General features: G+C 46.9%; 1 protein-coding gene across 3 annotated transcripts; it reads right to left on the bottom strand.

Annotated features, from left to right (window-relative positions):
• Positions 1 to 1,226: 1,226 nt before the first annotated feature.
• On the bottom strand, positions 1,227 to 15,452 carry LOC140454533 (WD repeat-containing protein 20-like). 3 transcript variants are annotated; one of them, XM_072549346.1, is made up of 4 exons: positions 15,188 to 15,452; positions 10,501 to 10,683; positions 6,250 to 7,527; positions 1,227 to 1,985 (listed from the first exon to the last, which is right to left on the bottom strand). In XM_072549346.1, exons 1-4 carry the CDS (start codon positions 15,437 to 15,439, stop codon positions 1,932 to 1,934), a joined length of 1,767 nt encoding a protein of 588 aa, XP_072405447.1. In that variant the 5' UTR covers positions 15,440 to 15,452; the 3' UTR covers positions 1,227 to 1,931. The 3 variants fall into 3 exon arrangements, with proteins under 3 accessions (XP_072405447.1, XP_072405448.1, XP_072405449.1); XM_072549347.1 differs by having other exon boundaries at positions 6,258 to 7,527; XM_072549348.1 differs by lacking the exon at positions 6,250 to 7,527.
• Between the last annotated feature and the right edge of the window lie 342 nt (positions 15,453 to 15,794).

Here is a 15,794-nt window from a genome sequence, read left to right as displayed (position 1 = left end):
TGCTTCTATCAAGGGAGGTCTCCCCAAGTTGCTCCCTTTCCTGTCAGTTTTTCTGACTCCCCTCATTCCTCAGATCTTCTCAACCTCACTGTTCTATCCTCTCCCTCCCTCCCTAGCAACACTGTGGGTGTGCCATGCACTGCAGCTTTCTAAGAAGACAGCTCACCATCACCTCGAGCTATTAGGGATGGGCGATAAGCAAAATCAAATCCCTTGAATAAAAAGGGACTTCTATTCCTCATTCCCGAGAAGAACACTGGGAGGGTATACCCACTAGTCTGTTTGCACATTATTTGGTTCTACTGAGATGAACAGTCAGTTTAGGAATCGTTGCCTTTTAACAATGGCTGCATTTTAAACTTATTTGAAAGGTGAACATAGAGTCATACAGCCTGGAGACAGATCCTTCAGTCCATGCTGGCCATTATCCCAAACTAAACTGTCCTGCCTGCTGCTCCTGGCCCATATCCCTCCAGACCTTTCCTATTCATATACTTACCCAAGTGTCTTTTAAATGTTGTAACTGTATCCACATCCACCACTTCCGCAGGAAGTTCATTCCACACCCGAACCACCGTCTGTGTAAAACATTTTCCCATCATGTCCTCTTTAAAATCTCTCTCCTCTCACCTTAAAGATGTGCCCCCCCCCCCCCCCCCAGTCTAGAAATCCCCCACTGTAGTAACAATTCTGTGGATCCCATCTGTACCTTTCATGATTTTACAAACCTCTAAGTCAACACTGGCTGTTTGTCAGGAATACTAAATGACATCTGGGCTAAGGTGCCCTCAGGAACGGTCATTGCTTGCAAAATAAAATGTAGAATTAGTGCAGCTGGTAGTTTCCCATGAAATGGCTAGATAAAGCAGGCAGGCAATTAAAATGATAGCATTATATGAGAGTAGTGGACCATTTAGCCCTAAGACTACTCTGCTATTTAATAATAGTTGAGTGACCCTTCAACACCATGTTCTATGTTATTTCAACATCTCAATTCCGTTAGCGCCCAGAAATCTACCAAGCTCAATCTTGCATATTTGCAACACTTCAGCCCTCTCAGGCAGAGTATTTTCAAGATTCACAGCCCACTGGGTGAAGCAATTTCATCTCACCTGTGTATGAAATAAATATTCAATCACAGTACAATCTCACATCTGCTCACTATAACTCCGGGCTAAGGCAGGTCAAAGAAAAGTAACTCCCACCAGTGTTAGAAACATATTTTAAATATTTTAATAAAGGAGAAACCAGTCATTTGTTATCATTTTCAAATTACAGCATGGACAATATTTATGGCCCAAGGTAATGCTACCAAATGTAGTGCATCACAGCTCAGTTTCTGGTAGAACACCGTGATTAAGTGCAAATAAAAAAAATAGCGGCCGTCAACGCTCCATTGGCCCGCTTTACAAACAGCGTCAGACAAATTGTTCAGTCAAGGCCTCAATTCTTCAAATGCTTTTCCATATCGTATTGGAGAGAAACTTTTCCAAATACCAGGACTTCATCCAAATCCTATTTCAGATGCTCATAATTTGTATTGCTGTCTTCTCGTACATGATACTGTGATAAGAATTACACTGATTGCCCTGTCCTTAATTAGTTTCTTTGTCTATGTACATAATATATAATAATCTATCTGGAGTAAGACACTGATAAAGCTTCCTGCTCTGCTCGCTGGGTTACATTTTAGACCGTAAAATTACATAAATTAGATGTGATCTGAGGTTGAAACTCCACCGAGGGATTTAGGTTCAATCTATTAATAAATAAAGGAGTTTGTTTGCATCAGTCATGGGTGAACAATTTGGGGATTCCTTATCCCAGAACTGGGAATGTCAGTGCATCAGCAGCTTCGACAGTCAACAGGCGAGTACTGAAATACTGGCAGTGCCCACTCGACAGAAAGTACTTTTGCACCAGAGGTCCAGTTACACCACCGTTCCACTTGGCGAATTAGCCTGATTCTGTGCCGACAACAAACCCTAAAAATACAGAACATACGCTGGTTATCACAATGCAACGGACAACAAAGGGGACCACAACCATGAAAATTAACATCAAAGAGGGACAGGCAGGTATGGCACAAAAGATTTTCGCCTTGGAAATTTGGAGCTCAATTACAATTCAAAAGAGAACCAAGAGAGAAAACAAGAAGGAATTGACATCAGGAAGCAGGATTAATTTGATAGCTCTTTCAAAGAGCTAACACCAGCACAATGGGGAAAATGGCCTTCTTCACTGTATGATTCCATAAGCACTAAACGATAACCATTGATCCAGCATCCATCAAATCTGGGAAAAAGGGGAAGGGTTTAAAAGAAAACATAAATTGAGCTGATGTGGGAAAATAATATTGAGGTACACAATCCAGTTAAATGGCACAGCAGGCCCTGCTCCCTTGAACTACCACCCAGGAGACAAGGCTTGTTTATAGAGTATTAACCTACACCTATAACGTGCATTCACTGACACCAAGTGCCATTCTAAAGCTTTAAATGACATAAAAAAAAAGAAAGCTACACTGTTCCCTTCAAATAAATGTTCTGATTGGTTACGTAGAGAAGCGTGATAAGGAAATTTCAAAGTGGATGATCCCAACTAACACCGAAGAGGAACGAAGAGTGAGACATTAAGCAATAATGAGGCACAGTTATTCAGGTTTCCCAGAATAGAGACAGGAGACAAACATCAAGACATCTTGGGCCAAATGGAGGGATGACAAGGGATTGATGGGAAATCTCTGACAAAGGTACAAGGACGTTAAGGTGCCAAAGGAGGGACTGTGATGGAATATGGGGATGTGTAAACACAGCAGCAAATCTCCACTGAATCTACAAAACTATACTAATCACCAATGACCCATATTTAACCCCTGTGCTGTTACTCGTTTAACCCACTAGTCAGAAAAATACTAACTAAGGCTCTGATAGCCAAGTCAAGTCCTGATGGCAAGGCCTTACACAGAATTCAGTGAGAAGAGGGCAGAGTCAGTGTGAGCTGCGATACACCATGCACAGAAACCACCATTTAGGATTATTCTTTTGATATTCACTCCCCTCCAATGCACAGTAACAGCAGTGTGCACCATCTATAAGATACATTGCACTAGTTCAGCAAGGATTTTCTGACAGCATCTTCTAAATCTGCAGGCTCAACGCCTGAGGGGAACATTAGCAGCAGACGCCTGGGAACACGATCCTCTCCAAGACTCCCACCATCATGAAGTAGAAATATATCACCGTTCCTTCATTGTCCTGGGGTCAAAATCCTGGAACTCCCTCTCTAACAGCACCGTCAGTCTCCCTCCACCATATGGACAGCAATGGTTCATAAGGCAGCTCACTGCCATCTTCTCAATGGGCAATAAATGCTTGGCCTTGCCAGCAACACCTGCACACCCTGAACAATTTTTTCAGAAGTAACAGAGTGTTGTGTTCAGGTTTGGACACATTAGGAAGGATATAGAGTCATAGAGATGTACAGCATGGAAACAGATCCTTTGATCCAACTCATCCATGCTGACCAGATATCGCAACCTAATCTAGTCCCACCCGGCCCATATCCCTCCAAACCCTTCCTATTCATATATTCATCCAGATGCCTTTTAAATGTTGCAATTGTACCAGCCTCCAGCACTTCCTCTGGCAGCTCGTTCCATACACGTACCACCCTCTGAGTGAAAAAGTTGCCCCTTTTATATCTTTCTCTTCTCACCCTAAACCTATGCCCTCTAATTCTGGACTCCCCCACCCCAGGGAAAACACTTTGTCTACTTATATTGGTCTCGGAAGGAGTGCAGCACAAATTACCAGAATTATACCTCAATCTTCCAAAGATTAAATTAAGATGAGAGTTTACATCAGCTGTGGTAACATTTCCAGGAATTTGGAAGGTAACAGAACAATTTGAACAGAGCTTGCAAGATATTAAGGGGAAGTGATCAGGTAGATGGAGTGGGATGATTCCCACTTGTTGGGAGATTTAGGAAGTGTAGGAATCACCTGAAATTTAAGGCCTGATTGTTCAGGAGTTAAGAAATACTTCTACACAGAGGGTGGTAGAAACTTGGAATTGACTCCTGCAAATGAGAATTGATTCAAGATATAAATTTTAAATGAGATTGATAGGTTTTTATAACCAAAGTTATTCAGGAATGTGGTAAGAGACCATGTTCAGTACTGTGTATGGAGTTAGATGTATATGTTACTGACTGGGGAAAATAACTTGAGAGCTGTTCCTATAACTGAAGTTGGGGAACTAGATTAAGGAGAGCACCTTCAGGAAAGGATGGAGAATAAGAGTAGCAAAGAAGAAGATTCCCATGCAAGTGTCTAGTAAATGGAGCAAGGAATCAGGGTATAATTACATTTTATTTGATATATTGAACAAATGTGCATTAGAGAATAAATTAATCTCACCCCCTTCTCTCTCTATTCCACAGTAAGATGTATACAAAGTAAACCATTTGGCACCTCTAGTCTGTTCTGTCATTCAATAAGATCGAAACTGATCTATTTGTGTGCCAAATTTCACAATACCGTCTACCCCTGATAAGCCTGGATTCCCCAAGAATCTATCCATTACTGTCTTAAAAATATTCAATGACCCATCTTCATGGGGTCATGGGTTTCAAAAGTGCTGTCAAAGGACCTTTGGTGAATTTCTGCCGTACATCTTGTAGATGGTACACAATTAATGTGGGTGGTGGGAGGAGTGGAGATTTGTGAACGTAGCCCAACCAAGCAGGCTGCTCTGTCAGTCAGTAGGTCATCAGCCTTCGTGATTATATGCTGTACCTGAACATTAAGCTTTTGTGACTTGTGTGCTCAAACATCTTTGCACCTCAGAATTCTGCAGCCATTCTCCATTTTATTCGACCTGCCAAAGTGCACAATTCCACATTATGCTTCATCTGTCAAATCCTTATATATTCTGCACACTTGCTAACCAAGATTGACTCCTGGTCAAATAATGTTTTGATACTAAAATTCTCATCGTTGCTTTCAAGTCACTGACGGTTTCAGCTCTTCCTATCACTGTGATCTCCTGCAGACCCACATATCTGTGGTAAACTAATTATGGTTTCTTATGCAATCCTGATTTTGATTGCCCGAGCAATGGCAGACATGCTGTCACTGCCTGGGCTCTAAAGTCTCAAATTCCATCCCTAAACCTTTCTTCCTCGACTATGCGCTTTCAGCAAGCTTTTTTTTGCCACCTGACCTCATATCTCCTTAAATGAACTGTGCTTCTTAGAGGCATTTTATTTATAACTACAAATTGTTGTTCCAAGTTCAGAACCCCACCCCCCTCTGCGAGGGGAGGGCTTCACCCGTTGTTTTCTGCTCGCTTTTGCTACTTCCGTAGCACTTCAGATGAATAGCAAACTACACTTACTTTTATAGCACCTTAAAAGGTGTGAAAAGTCGCAAGATACTTCACACGAGCAAAATAAGGAGACAAAAGGACAAATGATTGGTCACAAAGATGAGCTTTTCGTGGTCTTAGGAAGGATAAATTTAAGGGTGCAATTCCAGAACTTAGGATATAGGCTTTCGGAGCAAAGAAAACCAGGAATATGCGAGGGACTAAAATGAAAAGATTGAAGCAGTGTGGGAGGGTAGTAGGGCTGGAGACGTTATGGGAAAATGGAGATTGCATAACTGTACAAAAATTCGTTAAGAGGACTCTTGTGGTGGAATGGGAGCCAGAAAGACCATGTTCTAGTTCCACCTACTCTGGAAACGTGTTATAATCTTCCCAAACAGGTTGATTAAAATAACCGCACTGCTCCGAGAGCCTGTCTTTCCTGTTACAACTGTCCAGCACACACAAAATCTTGAGCTCTTCCCAAACAATGCTTTGTGGTGGTTTATTAACACCTGACTACCAATTATAACATTATTTCTCCAGCACCCTTAATGTAGGAAAACACTCTGTGGTGTTTCACAGGAGTGTCAGCAATCAAAATTAGACACCAAGCTGCATAAGAATATTTTTGAGAGGTCAGAAGGGTGGGTTTTAAAAGCAGCTTTGGAACAAATGAGGTGAAAAGAGGTGGAGGACATTAGGGAAGAATTCCAGAGTTTAGGGCCCGTGCACTGAGGCACTGCCACCAATCATTAAAGTCCAAGGGTTCACCAATAGCCAGAACGGGAGGAGCACAGAGATCTCGTGAAGGTTTGAAGGCTGCAGGAGGTTACCGGGGTAACGGCCCTGGTCAGTCTCCATGCCTCCCATACTCACCACTTTACCTGGCCGTGCCCATGTGCAAATGAAGCCTTCTTGGCAAGCAGTGACTATGCAGTCCTCCAAGAATATCAACACCGTTAGTCTCTCGTGTGCGATCTTTTTACAGACCAGAGGCTCCAGCAAGGGCACCTCATCCATGCGGGGACACAAGGTGGTCCCCAAAGTCTTGGCAGTGTCGAGTTTGTTCCGCGTGACCAGGTTGAGCTTATCGTTGCTCTTGCTAATGACATGGCCGATGCTGTGGTTCCGCTTGTGCTCCTTCTCTGCGCTCTTGTCCTTGCGGTCGTGCAGGGTCAGCGTGGCAAACTTGCTGATGCTGAAGGGCACTCCCCCGTCCGTTGAGTGGGCCTTGCTGTTGGCATTCGTTACGGCCGGGTGCGGAAGACTGTTTGACCGGGAGAGCGAGTGCGGAATGGAGTTGGCCATGTTGGCTTCCAGCGCGAGGCTGCTGGTGTGGCTTCCACAGCTCAGGGAGCTGGGCATGGTCGTGTTCACCATGTTCGTGTGTGTCCGAGCTCGTGAGAGGGGCTGATGGGGGAACAGAATGTCTTCCGTCAGGTCCCACAGACAAAACTGAGTGTCCTGCCCCACTGAGCCGAAGCGGTAAGTCACGTTCGTCGCCCGGCCGTCTGTGGAGTTGTGCTTGGACAGTCGGGATAAAGTGCTGTTGGTCCGATTGCGGCCTAGCGGGGCGTGCTCCTGAAAGTCCTCGTCGCTGCCGCTGAACTCGGGCTGCTCCCCGTCGTCCACGCTGCTCGTATAAGGGTCGAAGGCCACCACGCTGACCCAGGACTTGTGGCCGTGGCCACGGGCGACCACCCGACAGTCCCAAAAGGACCAGACCGTCACCAGGTCATCCTCCCCGCCCGTCACGATGTACCGACCGTCTGGGCTCCAGCACACGCACAGCAGCCCGCCAAAGTAGCTCTTCATTGCGCCGTACAGCTCCATTGAGTCAAAGTGGAAGACCCGCAGGCTGCCATCTTGACTGGCACATGCCACGTACTTGCCGTCGGGGGCAAAGGCGAACTCATGGAGGGCACCCTCCCCGACGGACCACTTCAGGAGCGGGTTGCGGCTTGACTTGCTTTTGCAGGTGTAGACGGCGAAGCCCGGCCCCTGCTTCAGCGGCTGGTAGTGAGGTGCGGTGGTGCCACACGGGTGCTCTACATTGTACAGGTAGAGGTTGCCACTGGTGTGGGCGACAAGGAAAAGACTCTCAGACTCCGGCATCCACTTCAAACAGGTCACCTTGGTCTTGTCGATGAACCTCTGCACAGCAAAGAGGAGGAAACCACCTTTAAACTTTCGAACACGAGAAAGCAGGAAAACAGGGTGTGGGAATGCAACCCATCTCACACAGGAGACTCCTTTAAAAAAGATCTGTTCATTGGACATGGCTGTCCTTGGACAGGACAGTACTTACTGCCCGTCACTAATAGGGCAGACTGTGAGAGGATGGTGGATGACCTTCCCTAAAAGACCAGCTAGGCATTTTGTTTGTACAACAATTGATGGTAGTCTCACAGTCACCATTAATCCAGAATTTATTAACTGAGTGTTAATTTCATCGGTTGCCATGGTGGGATTTGAACGTTTTGTCACCACAGCATTAACTCCAGAGCCTCTGGATTATTATTAGATTGGATTAGATTCCCTACAGTGTGGAAACAGGCCCTTCAGCCTAACAAGTCCACACCGATCCTCCAAAGAGCAACCCACCCAGACCCATTCCCCTACATTTATCAATTTAGCATGGCCAATCCACCCTAACCTGCACATCTTTGGACTGTGGGAGGAAACCGGAGCACCCGGAGGAAACCCACGCAGACGCGGGGAGGACGTGCAGACTTCACACAGACAGTCGCCCGAGACTGGAATCAAACCTGGGACGCTGGTGCTGCAAGGCAGCCGTGTTAACCACTGCGCCACTGTGCCGTCCTATTATTCTAGTGGCATGACCACTACTACACCAATGGGGAGTGCTGGGGTCGAAGCCCCCAGGAGTGGGGGATACCCAAGGTATGCCTAGGCGCTGCTAAGAGAACCTTGGTAAATAACAAAGCAGACTTCAAAACACCACACTCAAGAAGCATATTGAGCAGTGGTGAAAAAAAGACACACTTTGTCAATGCAATGTCTCTTCCATTCATCAGGACAATTCACAAGAATACAACATTTAAACTGCACGAGAGGACAGAGCTGGTTGGCTGGCAAGTGAAGTCCTAAACCGATTCTGCAATTAAACCATATTTGCTGGGTAATGCTGGACGTGTGAAGAATTACAATGGCAACCAATTGAGGATGATCAGTTGGGCTTGCAATGTATTGCTTTTGCTCACAATAGAAGCTGTGTATATTAATACAGAGGGCTCTGTTCTCCCCTGACAAAGAACAGGTGCACACATTGGGCTTGTCGCAACAAAACAGGGGTCAACAATTGGCTGGTTAATTTCTCAGGGCAATGTCCTGACCAATCAGGATTAACACATTTGGTTTAAAATCTGTCTCTACCAATCAACACCCTCCTCTCATGCAGCATAAATGTTGGTCTTCCCCTTTAGTGGTATTCTTGAAGTTCCACCAAAATGGGCCTTTTTTGTTCCAGCAATAGTCAAGTTCTTCACTACCAAAGGAAAAAGGGACAATCACACACTCCATTATCCAAGTCATTGTAAAGTCTGCTCTGGGATACAGAAAGGACTGGGTTTAAATCGAACCAAAAGAATTCTACGAGATCCTGGATGCCATTCATTCTGTTCCTTCAACAAGGACCGGTGGCTCTGTGATTAGCACTGCTGCCTCACAGCACTAGGGTCCCAGGTTCGATTCCAGCCTCGGGCAACTGTCTGTGTGCAGTTTGCACATTCTCCCCGTGTCTGCGTGGGTTTCCTCCCACACTCCAAAGATGTGTGCGTCAGGTGAATTGGCCATGCTAAATTGCCCGTAGTGTTAGGTGCATTAGTCAGAGGGAAAGGGGGGGTCTGGGTGGGTTACTCTTCGGAGGGTCGGTGTGGTCTGGTTCGGCCGAAGGGCCTGTTTCCACACTGTAGGAAATCTAATCTAAAAAAACGAAAACAAAATGTATTTTAAATAAGGCAAAAGGAATCCCAGCACTACATGACAGATCAATTGTGAGGGAAAGGATGGGACATGACTGGAAGACAGGAAGAATGGAGTTATTAGATTAAAAAGAAACATTTCCAACTGTAACAGAAAGAGAGAATGGGAAAGAAGATCACACTGAACGGTCCTCTCACTGTGGAGAAGCAAGAGCACTGGGCATCTCTTAGTAACTTCCCTTTTCCCGTTTACCCCCTGGAAAGGAAATAAATACTCAATACTTTAAACCAAAATTCAAAGACAAATGGAACTAAGGGCAAGGTAAACTCAGGGACACTGAAGACCAAACATGACTTAAACTGACATAGCACATTTAATGCAGCAAAGGTGTTTTGGACACAATGTGACATTGAGCCACATTAGGGGATGTACAAGAGAGATGAGCAAAAGCTAGTTCAGAGAAGTAATGTGGAATTTCTAGCTTAAGGCTGTCTTAGGCTCAGGGCTATTATAAACATAAGAATGCTACTGTAATGAACAAGGTCAACTGGTAAATGTATATCTGGGGTGAGGATCTGAGATGCAGTGGAACAATAGTTACTGCCTGACTAAAATGGTGCAGGTGTTAGCATTGACCTCAGCCCTTTGTATAAGGTGAGTTTAGGGATGATGTCATTTTGTGTGTAGAAATGGTGTTCAGTTATTTTGGAAAACATACCTTCATTGCTAACTTAGACCTGTTGACTTGTGCCAATTTAAATACTGTGGTCCAGTTGCATGTTTAATGGAGGATATTGATAAACGTTTCTAACTCTGTTTTTGTGCAAGTCCAAACATACCACTGTTTAGCTCAAATGCAGTAGGTATCAGTACTACACGACCACCTCATGTAATAAGTGCTCCAAGGACCGAAAGCACATGAAAAAGGTGCTCAACAGAAGCTTTGCGGATTAAATGCGAGGGGAGGAGTAGGTACAAGGGACCTGGAAGTTGGTGGAACACCAGGGATCATCATTTCTCTTCCTTGGCTCTGACTGCAAGGACAGGGGCAGCATTCCAGGGGCGTTCTCAGTCACTGCACATGGACAGGACAACAGAAACCACTGCGCATTAGGGCACTGTTACTGTATGAGTTACAGTCAATCCTCAAAAGTGCAATGCATACTCGGGCAATCACACTACCTCTTCATTGAACAACTTGCTGGTTTCTTTCTTGATCGGATCCAGGTACTGGACTTGTCCTGCAGAGAAGCCAACCACAAGCGAGACACTGTCGGGCGTGGCAGTGAACTGGTTAAAATCGTGGCAGGTGGGTTGTGTCCCTTTGTAGATACGTTTGTCAATGGGTTTACTCAGATCTGCTGCCTAAGGAGAACATAAGAGGTTCAGTTTTAGTCAGTATGACTTTGGGTCTCAGTACTGTACTACAAGCAGCTAAAAATGTACAAGTCTTATCAAATGAAAGGCCCAAATGCCAACGGGGTGACAAAGCTGTGACTGTAAACGAGGGGCCAAGCATTTGCTGAGGGTATAACGAAACAGCTTTAATGTTAATAAATGACCAGGCATTACATTTGGGCGGCACGGTGCACAGTGGTTAGCACTGCTGCCTCACAGCGCCAGAGACCCGGGTTCAATTCCCGGGCGACTCTCTGTGTGGAGTTTGCACGTTCTCCCAGTGTCTGCGTGGGTTTCCTCCGGGTGCTCCGGTTTCCTCCCACAGTCCAAAGATGTGCCGGTCAGGTGAATTGGCCATGCTAAATTGCCCGTAGTGTTAGGTAAGGGGTAGATGTAGGGGTGTGGGTGGGTTGCGCTTCGGCGGGGCGGTGTGGACTTGTTGGGCCGAAGGGCCTGTTTCCACACTGTAAGTAATCTAATCTAATCTACATGTTAGGAAAGTAAGTATGCCATTCAGCCCGCTGACGTTGATCCATTATTCAATTTAATGATGTTTGTTCTCTTTCTTAACTTCCATCTACTTAAGCTTTGTTTTCATAACTCCTTTTATAAAAATGTATCCATTCACAGGATGAGTGTCACTTTAGTACCTATGCCTTTGAGAAGCAGGTTATGAGCCTTGTAAAACAAAAACATATCATTCTCATTTGTTAAGTTTTCAACTGACTTCCTCAACAATGTCCCCAGCAAACACTCCCAGGAGAGAAGCACAGGTAGATAGAGAGTAAACCTCTCTCTACACTGTCCGCATGAAACACTCCCTGGACAGGGACAGAACAGGGTTAGATACAGAGTAAATCTCCTTGAGCTTGCTTGTTTGAGAGGCGGGGGGTGATGGGGGAGGTCCAGATTTCCATCACCCTTGCTCTGACTGATGCGGAGGCTCTGCTCAGTCTGGCCATACAGAGGCTTCAGCCAAATACGAAAACCTTACCACAACCACATGAGAGGTGAGAAAGAGGAGGAGTAGGCCTTTCATATGCCTTTTCAGCCAGCTTTGTTACTGAATAAAATCATTACTGCTCTCCCCAGGATGAAGGCAGCATGAGACAGATACAGAATAAAATTCTCTCTCCACTTTTTATCAGAAAGTAAAGCTTCCTCTACACTGTCCCCATCAAATTCTCCCCGGGCTGTGACAGCACGGGGTTAGATACAGAGTAAAGCTCCCTCTACACTGTCCCCATCAAACACTCCAAGAACAAGGACATCACAGGGTTAGTTACGGAATAATTTTTTTAATAATTAGAATTCCTACAATGTGGAAACAGGCCATTCAGCCCAACAAGACCACACCAACCCTCCGAACAGTATCCCACCCAGACCCATTTCCCGACTGACTTTCGGCAGGATGTTACTCATGCCCCCCCTACACCTTAACAGCACAGAGGTGGAACGAGAGGAGAGTGCCAAGCTCCTGGGAGTGGTCATCCACAACAAGCTTTCTTGGACTCTTCATGTGGACACACTGGTTACAAAGGCCCAACAATGTCTCAGGTAGCTGAGGAAATTTGGATTGACGGCAAATACCCTTGCCAACTTTTATAGGTGCACCATCGAGAGCATTCTGTCTGAATGTACCACTATTTGGTATGGCAACTGTACCATTCAAGATCGGAGACGGTTACAGAGAGTGGTGAACTCGGCCCAGACAATCACAAAGGCCAACCTCCCATCTATAGAATCCAACTACCAGGCCCACTGTCAAGGAAAGGTCACCAACATTCTCAAAGATCCATCCCACCCTGGCAATGTTTTTCTACAACCTCTACCATCGGGGAGAAGGTACAGAAGCCTGAATACGCACTAGCCGGTTCGAAACAGCTTCTACCCTACTGTATTAGAATACTGAATGGACTCTCAAACTCTTAACATTCCCCTGTACCTGTGTTTATGTTTCTGCTGCTGTTTACCTATTATTTACTTATCTATGCTGCTAAACTCTGTGATCTGCCTGTATTGTTTGCAAGACAAAGCTTTTCACTGTGCCTCAGTACACGTGACAATAAATTCCATTCAATTTATTTACCCGACTCATACCGTACACCCAATCTGTATGGTACAGATCTATACTGTACATCCCTGAACACTACGGGCAATTTAGCATGGCCAATTCTCCTAACCTGCACATCTTTGGATTGTGGGAGGAGACCCACGGGGAGAACATGCAAACTTCACACAGGCAGTTGCTCAAAGCTGGAATTTAACGCTGGTGCTGAGAGGCAGCAGTGCTAACCACTGAGCCGCCTCTTCTGTTGCTCAGAATCTCTCCTTGCAACTTAACCCCAAGAGTCCAAGTACCTTTCTGACAAATCCACAGTACACTCCCTACACTTCCTCAGGGTTTGGTGTTCTGAACTGCTCAATGTAGACAGGGTGTGATCTCACCAGGATTTATCTAACAAAAGCATTAACTGATTCCCTTGTGTTCTAATCTTCCAGATATAAAGGACAGCTTTCTATTGGCCTTTTGGATTATTAGCACTATCTGTACGTATTATTAAATGACATGAACAAAGAGCCCCAAATCTCTTTATGCCTCCACTATTTACAGCATTTCCCCATTTAGGAAGGCTGTTGTGATGATGAATTTAGTTGCCTTATAAAGAGCTTGGCTAAACTCTTCATACCATTAGAATAAAGCTGCAGCTCCCATAATCTTCAGTGATTGCAGCAGAGATAGAAGGGGAAAGGTTTAGGAAGCAAACAGGAAACAAAGAAGACTCTTTCTAGACAGCCTGATAAAACTAGTGATCACAGCATTTGTAGTCAGCACTAAAGGAGGAGGCTGTCAATGAGTCCAGGCCTGACTGCTGAGATAAAACAATGTGAACCAATAGCAGCATACAAGATGGAACACAGGACAGTGCAGAGATGCAGAATTGAGCAGCTTTGCTATCCTGAGAGTGTTGATGAGATGAATGTAAAAGGGAGCTTTACTCTGTGCTTAATTCCATCGCTAGACCTAATCTGAGAGTTTTGATGGGGACTAGGTGGAGGGAAAAAGAGGTAAAAACAATGACTGCAGATGCTGGAAAGCAAATACTGGATTGGTGGTGCTGGAAGAGCACAGCAGTTCAGGCAGCATCCAACATCTTATTCCTGATGAAGGCAGCATCTTATTCCTGATGAAGGGCTTTGGCCCGAAACGTCGATTTCGCTGCTCGTTGGATGCTGCCTGAACTGCTGTGCTCTTCCAGCACCACTAATCCACTAGGTGGAGGGAACTTTACTCCATATCTAATCCCTGTGTTTTACCTGTCTTGGAGAGTTTGATGGGGCAGTGTAGACGAGCGTGGGTCGATTTATAAATGCTGAGCTTGGTCCTCTTGACAACTCGGTGAAACTGAGGACTGCAGACAGGGAGATCAGAGTCCAAAAGTGTGGTGCTGGAAAAGCACAGCCAGTCAGGCAGCATCGAGGAGCAGGAGAGTCGATGTTTTGAGCATAACCTCTTCACTAGAAATGTCCTGATGAACTGCTTATGCTCGAAACATTCACTCTCCTGCTCCTCTTGACAACTAGATGAGTAATTCCAATATCAGACACTATAACCTTTACAAATGCTAATGTATTTCACAGATCAGACGTTTCACTAACATTGCATTCTTGGAGATAGGCCTGCAGATGCTGGGGAGTCAGAGTAGATAGTGTGAGGCGCTGGAAAAAGCACAGCAGCTCAGGCTGCACCTGAGGAGCAGGAGAGTTATCGTTTCGGGCTTAACTCTTCATCAGGATGCTGCCTGACCTGGTGCACTTTTTCCAGTGCCACACTCTGACATTGTGTTCTTCCTTATTCGTTACTTCAGCTGTACTCTATACTGGTCCGGATTAGTGGTGCTGGAAGAGCACAGCAGTTCAGGCAGCATCCAACGAGCAGCTTCCAGGACCAATAAATCCAGAATTTGGTTTCCAGCATCTGCAGTTATTGTTTTTAACCTCTATACTGGTCTGTCCATTGCACACACACACCCTTGACCATCAGATAACAGCTCTTCCCCCCCACCCCCGCCACGCATGCCCCGCCATCTCCTAACCTCCCTTCAGCTGCCGTGACTTAACATGGTCAGATCTTGCTCTGGGAACCTAACTCACCGATCAAACTCCAACATTTCGCCCAAACCTGACCCGAAGCCCCGAGGGTTGACCTCTGACACTCCGTGACCCCCCCCCCCCACCCAATGCACTACTACCTACCCAACTCCCTCTACCTCCACCCACCCAAAGTTGACAAGAGTGCCAACACCCCACTGTATGACCCTCAACCCTTGACCTCTGCCGTCTGACCTCTGTTGGGGAACCTGGTGTCACCATGACCCCCCCCAACCCCAAATGGGGACTGTTTCAGTGACCCCAGCCCAGTTTGAGGGGGGGAGGGGGGGGTCACTGGGGGTGGTCTCCCCGGCCTCACCTTCCTGGGGCCCCGGTACAGGTAGAGGTAGAGTTCGCGGCCCACATTGAAGCAGATGCGGTCCCCGCTGCCGCTCTGGTCCCTCACGTTCACCATGGAGACCCGCACCGGGTTGGTGCCCTGGGTGGCGCTCAGGGGCACCCGGTTCGGGCGGCTGTACTCGGACAGGCTCAGCAGCTTGTAGGCTCCCTCCCGGGTCCGGAACTGCGACTTGATCTCGTTCAGCTCCTTCCCTCCGCCCTCCGCCGCCATCTTCAGCCGGAACCGCGCCGACACCGACACCGCCCCCCTCCAGGCCCAGCCTCCGCCGACACCGCCCCCTCCAGGCCCAGCCTCCTGCCCCGGGCCTCCGCCGACACCGCCCCCTCCAGGCCCAGCCTCCTGCCCCGGGCCTCCGCCGACACCGCCCCCTCCAGGCCCAGCCTCCTGCCCCGGGCCTCCGCCGACACCGCCCCCTCCAGGCCCTGGCCTCCGCCGACACCGCCCCCTCCAGGCCCTGGCCTCCGCCGACACCGCCCCCTCCAGGCCCAGCCTCCTGCCCCGGGCCTCCGCCGACACCGCCCCCTCCAGGCCCTGGCCTCCGCCGACACCGCCCCCTCCAGGCCCG

Source organism: Chiloscyllium punctatum, chromosome 29, assembly GCF_047496795.1.
Source record: "Chiloscyllium punctatum isolate Juve2018m chromosome 29, sChiPun1.3, whole genome shotgun sequence".
NCBI lineage: Eukaryota > Metazoa > Chordata > Chondrichthyes > Orectolobiformes > Hemiscylliidae > Chiloscyllium > Chiloscyllium punctatum.
This window is presented reverse-complemented; position numbering and strand designations above follow the sequence as displayed.